Source organism: Cibotium barometz, chromosome 28 (assembly GCF_041138505.1).
Source record: "Cibotium barometz isolate CiBa-2024 chromosome 28, ASM4113850v1, whole genome shotgun sequence".
Classification (NCBI taxonomy): Eukaryota; Viridiplantae; Streptophyta; class Polypodiopsida; order Cyatheales; family Cibotiaceae; genus Cibotium; species Cibotium barometz.
In genome coordinates, this window is record NC_141073.1 from 35,497,803 (window position 1) to 35,508,914 (window position 11,112).

The 11,112-nt window shown below is 39.0% G+C and overlaps 1 protein-coding gene across 1 annotated transcript; it reads right to left on the bottom strand.

Moving 5' to 3' along the window:
- Positions 1 to 5,586: 5,586 nt before the first annotated feature.
- Positions 5,587 to 8,425, bottom strand: LOC147622779 (glyoxylate/hydroxypyruvate reductase A HPR2-like). Its single transcript, XM_086822399.1, has 2 exons — positions 7,904 to 8,425; positions 5,587 to 6,239 (listed from the first exon to the last, which is right to left on the bottom strand). The coding sequence occupies exons 1-2, from the start codon at positions 8,363 to 8,365 to the stop codon at positions 5,721 to 5,723; spliced, it is 981 nt and encodes a 326-aa protein (XP_086678525.1). The 5' UTR covers positions 8,366 to 8,425; the 3' UTR covers positions 5,587 to 5,720.
- Positions 8,426 to 11,112: the final 2,687 nt, after the last annotated feature.

Genomic DNA, 11,112 nt, shown 5'->3' on the forward strand with positions numbered 1-11,112 from the left:
GACAGGGAGCAAAGAAAGTGCAGTAAGATCTAGTAAGCACGTGGGATTGCATACGATTGTACAAGGGATTTCATGTGATTGTATGAGGGTAGGTGGCTGACCGTATGCAAGCGTGAAGGGTAGGGAGAGACGAGGGATGGCCGAGATGTGGGAACATAATGATGTTGTCAGAGAATGTGGCTCGGGGCACTAGGACCTTGATGAAGAAATGAAGAGAATTTGAGAAGATGAAGAGGCGACAGGGAGGAAAGAAAGTGCAGTTTGATTGGATTTCCTCGAGACTGAATAACCAAGCTTAGTAAAGGAAGGACAATTAGAGGGAAGGTATGCGCAAACATCTCACCTGACCTTGTGAAGAGGAAAATAATACTTTTCTCTGGGTGTGGCAGCGCAATCCTGTTGTGTGTAGAGAGACCATCGAGTAAGGCAGAGCTAGGGAGGTGGTTGCAAGATTATGTGTTTCATGAGAGGGTAGTGTCACAAGTGTTTTACCTAGGTAAAGGATTTTTTAATGTGTTGTTTGTGAAAGGGAAGACGGGGGTTGATCTCTTTGCCATAGCACTATTGTTTATGGGACAGAAACTAGTGCATGCTATGCTGTTTAATCCCATGTTTGATGTGAATAAGAGCCTTTGAGACGCATGTTTGGTGTGGGTGCCGAAGATGGGGGATTTAGCAAGGGAAATTGTGTTAGTTTTGTTTGTTCCAAGAGATGAGGATAATGGGAGACATTCGAACAAGATCTGTATAACCTAGAATATTATGCTGGAGATGCCTAAAGTTTTAGAGGTGGTTCTAAAACATGGATTTGAAGCTGACATTTGGAGCTTTTCCTAGGGCTTATTTTAGATGTGGAGGTTTTGGTCATATTGCTAGAAATTGTGGTAAAGCTAAGAATAAGGAAGTAGGTGGGGAGGAGAGGAAGAAGGGTGAATCCTTTGGGGGAAATAAGACTCGGACCACTGAAAAACCTATCAAAAAGGAAGGAAAAGGTAAGGAAAAGTTGGTCACTGAGGAGCACGGATGGACTAAAGTGAGGCTTAGACAAATAAAAGGGGAGGCAAGAATAAATCATAACAAATCTAATGGGAAGGGAGTAATGACTAGTAGAAAATCCTTGGAGGGGTCTAGACCTTCTCTGTATTCTAATCTGTATAGCCCTTTAGGTGTAGAGGATAGTGAAACCTCCTCCATTGGGGGCAGATTCAACTGGCAGGTGGGAACTCCTTGGAGGGCTATTCAATTGGGGACTGGGGATCCGGGGGGAGGTCTAACTATGGAGGCTGAGATAGAGGCGGATATGGTACCTATTACTACCCTCAAATGAGTAGAATCTGCGATGTGAGGGGTGTACCTGGAATATGAAAAGACTAAGGGACAAGAGGAAGCATGTAGCTTTCTAGGAACTAGTGAAAGGATGGGGGATTTTAGTGATGGTTGTTCAAGAACATAATGTTTTTGGTTTGAAGTGCATAAGAAACGATTGATCCTTGGATTGGATGGTTATGTATGGGGGAATAAAATCAGGTTCTAGTGGGGTTACAACTATAGTCAGGAAGGAATTTATGCCTACTAGTATCATAGCCAATCATCCTAATGGTAGAATTCTGGTGGTAGAAATCCATGTGGAAGGGGAAAGGGTGTGGATAGTCAATGTGTATGGTGCCCATAACCATTAGATAAGAGGGGAGATGGATTGTAAAGTTGGACATTCAATGCCCCTATATCCTTATGGGAGACTTTAATATGGTAGAGAAACAAGTGGACATGTGTGGGGGAAGCATTGTTTTCATGGGTCAAGAGAAGAGGAAGTGGGAAAGACTTAGAGAAAAGATAGGTCTTGTTGATGGAAGGGAGTTGGGGGTTTGGGGATCTAAACCTGGTCATACTTACTTTAGCCTTCAATATTTTGGGTCATCATCAAGGATTGATAAGGTTTTCTTCAGTCATCAAGCCACATGGGTACCTCATACCTTCTTTACCAAAGTGGATCCTTGTTTAGCTTTATCTAATCATATGCCCCTAAAATGGGGTTGGCATGTGGCTGAATGGGGTGAAGATGACCTAAGACAATTTCCTGCTAGGAAAGTGAGGGTGAACAATCTATTATTGAAGGATGAGCTGTTTGTCACCCTCTCTGAAGAGGAAATTAGAAGACTAAGAGGCAAGGGGAGTGTAGATGGGTCGTGGAGAGGGTTTGCTAATGAGATGCAAGGAATTATCAAGAGACTAGAAAAACTAAGGGCACAAGAGAAGAGACAGAGAGGACGGAATTAAGTGAGTTGATGGAGCAATTACAAGGGAAGGCCTTTCTGAAGCTAAGTTTAACCAATACATTTGGTGTCAGGCTCAACTGAAGAGAGAAGATGATAGGTTGGCCGAGGAAGGGAAAAAGAGAGATAAGTGGAGAGCCTTCAATACTAGGAGGAAACCTGCTATGTACTTATTTTGATTAGCTAAAGAGAAAGGGGACAAGGAAGTAATAGGGTATATTAGGGATAAGAGGGGTCAAGTGATTGGTGATATCAAATAATTTACTCAGAAATGGGTGGAGTTTCTAGGGGCCACCTTTAGCCTGAAGGATGATAGCTCCCAAAGAAGATATCAAGGAGAGGGGAGCTTACTTGACATGGTCAATAAGAGGGTGAATATTGATAGAGCTAAATGGTTAGAGAGAGAGGTGGAGATGGAAGAATTCTGGATTTCCCTACAAAAACTTGGGGGGAACATATATATAATGCTTATCATTTATGAATGTAGAAAATTTACCTTTTTGTTGCTGCCTACTAGAGGACTTTCGAAAATTGTGGGGTTAAGGACTTTGTGGGGGGGGTTGGGTTTTGGTGGTCTTTATTCTTAGAATCCAATGGTGTATAATTTTTTAATATTTTCTTGATTGGAATAATTTTGAAATATTTAATCTCTTGGAGATATACATAATTCAATGTTCGATAAAGGTATGCCTCGGCTTAAAAGGAATTGAACCGATTTGAAAAAAGGAAATAATAAAGGTATGCAAGGAATTGAACCAATTTCAAAAAAGGAAATAATTATGTAAATTTTTTAAAAAGTGTGGCTATTTTCTTCAAATTTCGGGCTTAGATAAAAAATGAAGAGGAATCGTCATCTATGTATGTTTGGCACAAAAAGGTTTCTCGAATGCTTGTTGCAGTTACTAGAGTTGGCAGGTGGTTTTTTAATGGTGGTGGTAGTTATGCTATATATGGCCCTAAAAATCATGCATTTTTTTTTGTTTTTTCTCAAATTTGAAAAATTGTGGATCATATTTGGGCCATTTTATCTAACCCTAACCTTCTCCCATGCTTCTCTAAGCAAGAGGGACCATACTTGAGCCATTCTTTGAGCATTTCATGGTGTGACTGGGAGTAAGTTTCACACATTCTATTAGCAAATATGGCCGTTTCACTTAGGACTCTACAAGCCCTTGGTAAGTAAGTTTGAGGCATTTTGAGCCATTTCTTAATGGATTTTATGCCTTCTTGAGAAAAATGGGCAAAGATTTAGGGGTTTTTTGCAAGCTTCATGGCTATAGTGTTTTGGAGAGCAAACCCTAACCTGAGGGTTGCTTAATCAAAGGGCTTTTGTAAAATTAGTGGTTATCATGCTTGTGATGGCAATACTCTTACAAGATTGAGTAGCAATAGCGTGAATAGTACTTGATTTGATACTATGTGATGGATTTCATGTTCTTTTTCTAAAATCCATAGCATTAACATGCTTCTTGCAAGCATTGGTGAACATTCATGTGATTGGCAAGATTAGAAGGTCTTCTTGCTAAAGTTGGAAGCATTTGCAAGCATTCTTGGCTTCATCAATGCCGATGGAGGTGTAGTGATACTTATGGATGCCAATTGAAGTGTGGACATGCAAAATGTGGCTTATGTGAATTCCCTATTATTTTCTTGCCCATTGCCTATGCAAGATAAAGAATAGGTGGAAGTTTTCTTTACTATGGCTTGATTGAAAAGCGAGATTGGGTACATTGTTGTTATCCTTTGTTTCTTTTGAGCCTATTGGTAAGAGGCTTTGACATTGTTTTGCAAAGTGACCAAACCACCCACCCTAGGAACATGCCAGCGTTACTTCTATGTTACCAACCACACCTAGCTCAATCAGCAATGATTTTTGGGTTTCCTTGAAGGTATTCCAAGAGATACAAATCTTGTTAGAAGCTCTACTTATAGGGAAAAAGGATCAGGTCCTAGCTGCTTGGATAAAGGGGAGAGGTTGATGAGTTCAACCCAGACATTGCAAGCTTGCAACAGGCTCTAGATTATAGGAAAGATGGGATCTTAGGGAATGACATGAATCAGATTCTTGATCAAGAACATAGGGGTTATACCTATGATCTTAGTGACAAACGCATGTATAGATATCAGAACATTGAAGAACCCTTTCCAAGATAATATATCTAAGTTGCTTTGTACCTCACTCTTCAATGGCAATCTTACATGTGCACGTAAGAATCATGCCGCAAGAAGCAAATAGACCAATTTGTTTTACGAAGTCTTGAGAAAGAGTTGCATGAGAATCAACCAACCTCTTCTTGGTCCACACAATGTGCGACTTCAACATTTCATTTTCTCCTACGACTTTGGCAAATGATTTCAATTTCATCTCGACGCCTGCTGTCTCCTCCATCGTCTGTTCATCGAGAAATTATCTTTTCAATCTCCCCATGACAAGAGGAGGGGTCCTCCTCCATACTGCCCCAAGCTCAAAGACTAGTTTCCCTCACTTTTGAACCTCAACCATTGGTTTAGGCCTAGTTTGGCCCTAATGTAATTGGACCTTCAAACTTCAAAAATATGTTGAAAGTTTTTCAAATTGGTGGTTTCTAAGAGTCTTTAGTAGTAAACCCTACGCTTCTATGAGACGGAGGTTTGTCACCTATAAATGAGAAAGCTTACTTCAAAGCACTCAAAAGGGATCATTTGCTTGCTTGCTTGCTCTTGTAGCATGTGGGTTAGGGTTTGAGAAAAGACAGGTTCAACTTAGCCGAGAACTTGTTTAAATTTGTGCAAAACTTGCTCAAATTTATGGGAGAAGGAGAAGAATCCTCTTCAAAAAATTTAAGTTATAGTTTTATTTTGCAAAATTTATAGAGAAATGCCTTCTAAAAATGGTCAATTTCCTCTTCAAATTACAATGAGAATGTTTTCAATGCGACTCAATAAAATGTATATCCCGAACATTGTTGAACCATCCATCCTTTGAAAGCTCTTGTGTGACTGTTACCGATGCATCTTTGATCATCACTTGAGAAGATTTCTTAATTAAATCTATAAATATAGACAATTTGCAAATTTAATAGAAAAGAATCCTTTCAAAAAAATGAAGCTTGAGTTTAAAGATGTCCAAACAAAAGTGTTTTATTTATGTCCTATGAAAGCAACTTACGTCCACCAAAGATCAGTAAAACTCTATTAGATGCAGAACAGTTCAACTTTTATTAATCTTTGTCAAGAACATGTATTACATGGTTTCTTTCACATCATATGTTATACGAGCTGATGTACAACTAAAATGTGTTGTAGTTTGCAAAGTTCGTTAATGTTATTTCCCCTTGGGTAGATAGTAGATATTCTTGAGTAGTCGCAATTTGGTACCTGCCGGGAGACAGCCACAATGCCAATGGGACCTCCCCTCTCCAACATCTTCATTTACAAGGTTTCTGAGAAAATCAGACCAGGAAGCAATTAGTTTACAGGTGTCACCAAGGGTTTTCCAGAAAAATGGGCCTCAAGATTGGCAACAATAAGTTGTCCCTTAGCCCTTCTAGTTTCTGTAGTTGCACTTCCAATATGTGGAGAAAGCACAACATTATCCATACTCAACAGCTCCGTGGGAATCCTCGGCTCGGTTTCAAACACATCAAGTGCAGCAGATCCTAGACGGCCTTCTTTTAGAGCTGCAATAAGTTCCACTTCATTTACTACCTGTCCACGGGCTACATTCACCAAAGTGCCTTGTGGTCCCAATGCATCTAGGACTCTCCTGTCAATCAAGTGCCTCGTTTCGCTTGTTAAAGCACAAGAGACCAAAATAACATCGGAATCTTTAGCCAGGTCTACCACGCTGGCATAAAAAACATAAGGCACGTCTGGCTTTGGTGACTTCCCATGATAGGATATGCTGCACCCAAATGCTTCAGCTCTCCTTGCAATACACCTGCCAATGTGCCCAAGTCCTACAATGCCCACTTGCCTTCCACTTGCCTAGTCAAAACACCATCCACACACTTTTTAGCACCAGGCATGGAAACCTCAACAATATACCATAACGAGTGGTTCAGAGAAAGATAACGTAGAAAAGAAAAGGGCTACGAAGTGCATGAAATGCCCAATAACTAGAAGACTGAAAGTCACATTGACATAAAGATCCTTAAAATACCAAACTCACCCCTTGCATGCACACTGGAAAACTGATGTTACTTGCAAACTCCAGAAGAAAGTGCAGTTCTAAACTTGAGAGGTTACCCTCAAGGTATTAATCGTCAGCTCCATGACATACGTATACTGCTGATTGCATTCTATTAGACCCAGACAGAAACCATCTATACAGAAATGCATGCAGGTCATCTGGGATTTTTTTAGAAGTAGGGCCACACCTCTGGTGAATATAAAAGGCTAGAAGGTTGACTAATCAAAAATTGGTCTCCTATTATCTATACAAAAGGGACATCATACATTTCTTTCAACGATACCACCGAGAGCAAACCCCAAATGAAGGGGGGAAGAGGACAGAACCTTACGATTGACAACCCTTGCCAAACACTCATTCGCCCCCAATGTTGGATTCATGTTGATGATGCAGATAAGGCAGGCCATGATGGGCTCTAAATTGTCTGCTATGGCATCCCCATCCACGCCAGTGCTCAAAAGATGACTACCACATAATGACGACATCTAACTAGAACATGGCTCCAGAGATGACCACCACAAGAGGTCCTAGTCATGACCTCCATACAGCCAACTGAATCTAGTTCACAAATCCACCAACTAACAGAACAAATCCACTCAGAGGAGATTACAAGGGAAGAGATGAAATAGTAGTCACAACCTCCGGACATCTAGCTGCCTCTGGGCACCCACAGATCAAAAGTTCACAAATCCACAATCTACAAGAACACATCCACTCAGAGGAGACTACAAGGAAGTAGATGAATCAGAGATAAAATCCTTGACCATGCAGAATCAGCAAACAGCCCCTCGGAAAACAAGAAATCAGGACTGTACTCCTTAAGTTCTGAGTCTCAGCTTATTTCCAGTTTTTCAAAACAAGTGAATCTCAGCTTGCAATGGTTCCCTAAGGCATTACTACCAGCATATCTTCATCTTACGTGCACACCATATGTTCATCCTTCATGCACACATTTTATACAAACCTGCATCAACTGGCCAGTCAAAATCGACCAGCTCCCCAGTTTTTTCCAGCCTATTGAAGTTGCCAAGTTTTTAAACCTCTTTCACTGAGAAGAGTGATCAGCTCATCTAGGTTTCAGGCCACTGGTGATTGCAAAAACTGTCATTCTCAGCCTTTGTCACCAGGGAGATTTGACACAGTGAATAGTTCAAGCTCTGTCTTTGACCATCTTTACCTCACAGTGGAGGTATGGTGGGAAGAGAATACATAGGCAAACTGGCAGATGAGGCCCATTAAAGACATTTAATTGTACTGGATGCTTTTCAGGAGTCTGGACAGTGACAGGGAGTACGAGGGCTGCAAACGGTTAGGGTTTGCCATATCGACTACGTTGTTACTCAGAAAGGTGGGTAAACACGCTATGCATGACAGAAATGTTATACACGATCACATCCATGATGATCTCAAGCTAAGAAAGGACCAACACACTGATATTTCACTCAAAGGGAGCACAAACCTTTCTCGTGAGCATGAAGGCACCTTGGAGGGGCCATGAGCCCTGTCGGATATAGCGATCGGCGGCGCAGAGGCGACGGGAGGCGGCAAGCATGAGAAGGATGGCGAGGTCGGCAACATCGGCACTGGAGATGGCGGGCACATTGGTGACATGGATACCACGGCGCCGGCAAGCGGCAATGTCAACTTTGTCAACGCCGGCGGCGAAGCAGGCGATGATGCGCAGGTTGGGAAGCGAGTCGATGAGGTCGGAGGAAGCCCTTGACCCCACCAGAGCCTGTACGCGGGCGGCCATTTCCATGTCCAAGGGTGCGCCACCATGTTGTTGCAGGACCATGAACCTCTCCTGTAACGAGACGAGGAACCCCAGTGGCAGTTCGAAACGAGCAGTGTCGAACGTGAGGAGAACGCATGGCTTTTCTGGCTTCATACTGCCCGCGCTGCACGAGCTCGGGTCCGCCATAGCTAAACTACTGAGTAAGCCCTTGCGAATAGCGAGCGAGGTCAAGAGTGCGTGTGTGTGTTACTTATCTACGATGAATGTAGAAAATTTGCCTTTTTGATGCTACCTAATGGAGGACTTTGAAAATTTGCCTTTTTGATGCTACCTAATGGAGGACTTTGAAAATTGTGGAGTTAAGGACTTTGTGGGGAGGTGGGTTCTTGGTTTGGTTCAAGGGAATTGTGGTCTTTAATCTTAGAATCCAATGGTGTATAAAATTTTTATATTCTCTTGGTTGGAATAATTTTGAAATATTTAATCTCTTAGAGATATACATAATTTTGTGCTAGCTGTTTTCTAGACACATAGCATCCATTAATAACTCATACTTTGCCACCTTTTCCTTTTGCTCCACGGCCCACCTCTATCTCTCTTTGCTCAACCTCTCTCTCTCTCTCTCTCTCTCTCTCTCTCTCTCTCTCTCTCTCCAAAGGTTGTGTTGTGTTGGATTAATTTCAATTAACTCCTCTTTGTATTGTGATTAATTTCTATCAATAGCCAAGTGTGTTGAATACCATTAATGCACAGCTTGTGTAGATTACAAAATGCTCTTTCAAGCCGCCTTCTCGTTTGTGATCAGGTATGCTTCATGCTAAGTAGCGCTCAATATCCTTTGCTGAATAGCTTCCAATGGTGATTGATCTCACTTTGCGCTTTACTTATTGCTATGTAATGACAACCTTCTTGTGCTTCATTTATTAGATGTTTTTGCCTACGAGACAACCAAGACTCTCTGGACTAAGCATAGGGTGGTTGTACTACTACTGGTCAAGTATAACTCCCCATTACACCCTTGAAGGCATCCCTCGCCAGCTCAACCCGGCCAATCTCTCACTTTGGTTCACCTTTAAAGATTTTTTTTGTAGTAAAAAATAATCATTTTTCACTAAAAATGACTAATCTTACCCACTTGGCAAAGGAATTTAGCATTGAGCTCTTCTAATAAAATATCACACCGTTAGTCATGCACTTAAACATATGATTCAATCAAAAATAAAAAATTTCAAATGCCAAATTTCCTATGTCACAAATATAGTGTATATGGCATGTCCCAAACTCGAACAAGTCGACAACATCATCATAAAATGTGAATAACTTCCTTATTTTAACTCCAATTCTATTTCCACTTTGCAAGCAAGAAAGCTATGTAATGGTGACTTTAACTTGATTTATTGAGTAATTTTTGCATGTAATTTCTATTTTAAATTAATTATTATATATTTTGAAGGTATACAAAAAGAATAAATTTTTCATATAATGTATTTTAAATTAATTATTATATATTTTAAAGATATTAAAAAAAGAGAAGTTTTTTTTTGTATAGCATAGCTTTATAACAAAAGTTATGTATTTTTATTTAATTAAATGACCCAAGGATGAGGAAAATGTGAACATATAGTCAAACCTCATTTTTAATGATTAGATTTTCCAAGATCTCTAATGGAAATTTACTTCAAAGTCTTAGAGCATTTGAACATAATTAGTGAATTAGTTAAGAAAATTATTTTTATGTGACTATACAATGCTTTTATGTGAAAAAGTAGTCATAATCATGGTGAACCTATGTAAAAAAGCCTGGTTTAATGTGAGTAAGAAAAGGTCTATTTTCATTCATTTTATGTAAAAATAGTTCTAGTTTCTTCTCTTCCAAGTCTAACCAGGCTTGGTAACCTAGGTTAGGTAATGTACCAAGCCTAGGTGGAGATTCCTAAGGTGGCCATGCATGTATCCACATGTTTGACATGTCACCTACACATGACATGCATTCCACCTCAATGTGTCACCTCATCATTGATGACATGGCATACCACCTCACTATATCATCTCACTTTGCCATCTTATCATTGATGACATGATATGCCACCTCACTATATCATCTCACTTTGCCATCTTATCATTGATGACATGATATGCCACCTCATTAGATGCCATGTCATATGCATTAACACATCATCAAGGAGGGAGAGCTGTCGCTTAACTCAAATTGGCACATCGTTAGTCTATGTCATCAAAACATCCACCATGGATATATCACATCATCTTGAGTTAATGCCACATGTCACACTAACATATCAGTAATCCACCTTACCATGTCATCAACTCGAGTTTTCATGTCATCATCACCCCATGCATAGGTGCTTCCATTCATAGTTTCACATATCTGTAATATATATATTTATATATATATATATAATTATAATTTACAGATAATCCATGCATATGCAGGTAAAATACTCTTATAATATTTAAAAATTTTAAAATCAAATATACATGAATTAAAAAATATATTACTATATTTATATGACTTTTTAAAAAAATTTCTTAAAAAATAGCTATTTATAATTTATATAATATACATATATAATTTAAAGACATAATTTTTAATTTTTAAAATTAAATTTTAATTTAAAAATAAATAATATATATAAATTAAATAATATATTATTTTATAGTTAAATAAAATATATTTATCTTTTTCTTTTAAAAAATATTTATTTTTGTAAAATTACTATTTTAAAAAAATTTTAAAATGTATATATTACATCAAATTTCTCTCCATTTTAAAAATCTAATCAATATATCATGTATATTTAACTTTATAAAATATCTATGAATCCATAATCATCCAATTGAATAAGAAAAATCATCCAATTGAATAAGAAAAATCTTATCTTATGAATTAGAAAATCTAATACAATGCAATATAA

What these genes read in the sequence shown, in the direction of transcription:
- LOC147622779 (XM_086822399.1), bottom strand. Translation starts at nt 8,365, where the DNA reads ATGGCGGACCCGAGCTCGTGCAGCGCGGGCAGTATGAAGCCAGAAAAG. An exon ending in CCTTCATGCTCACGAGAAAG is followed by an intron (nt 6,240 to 7,903) that starts GTTTGTGCTCCC and finishes TGTTTTGACTAG; the next exon opens with GCAAGTGGAAGGCAAGTGGG.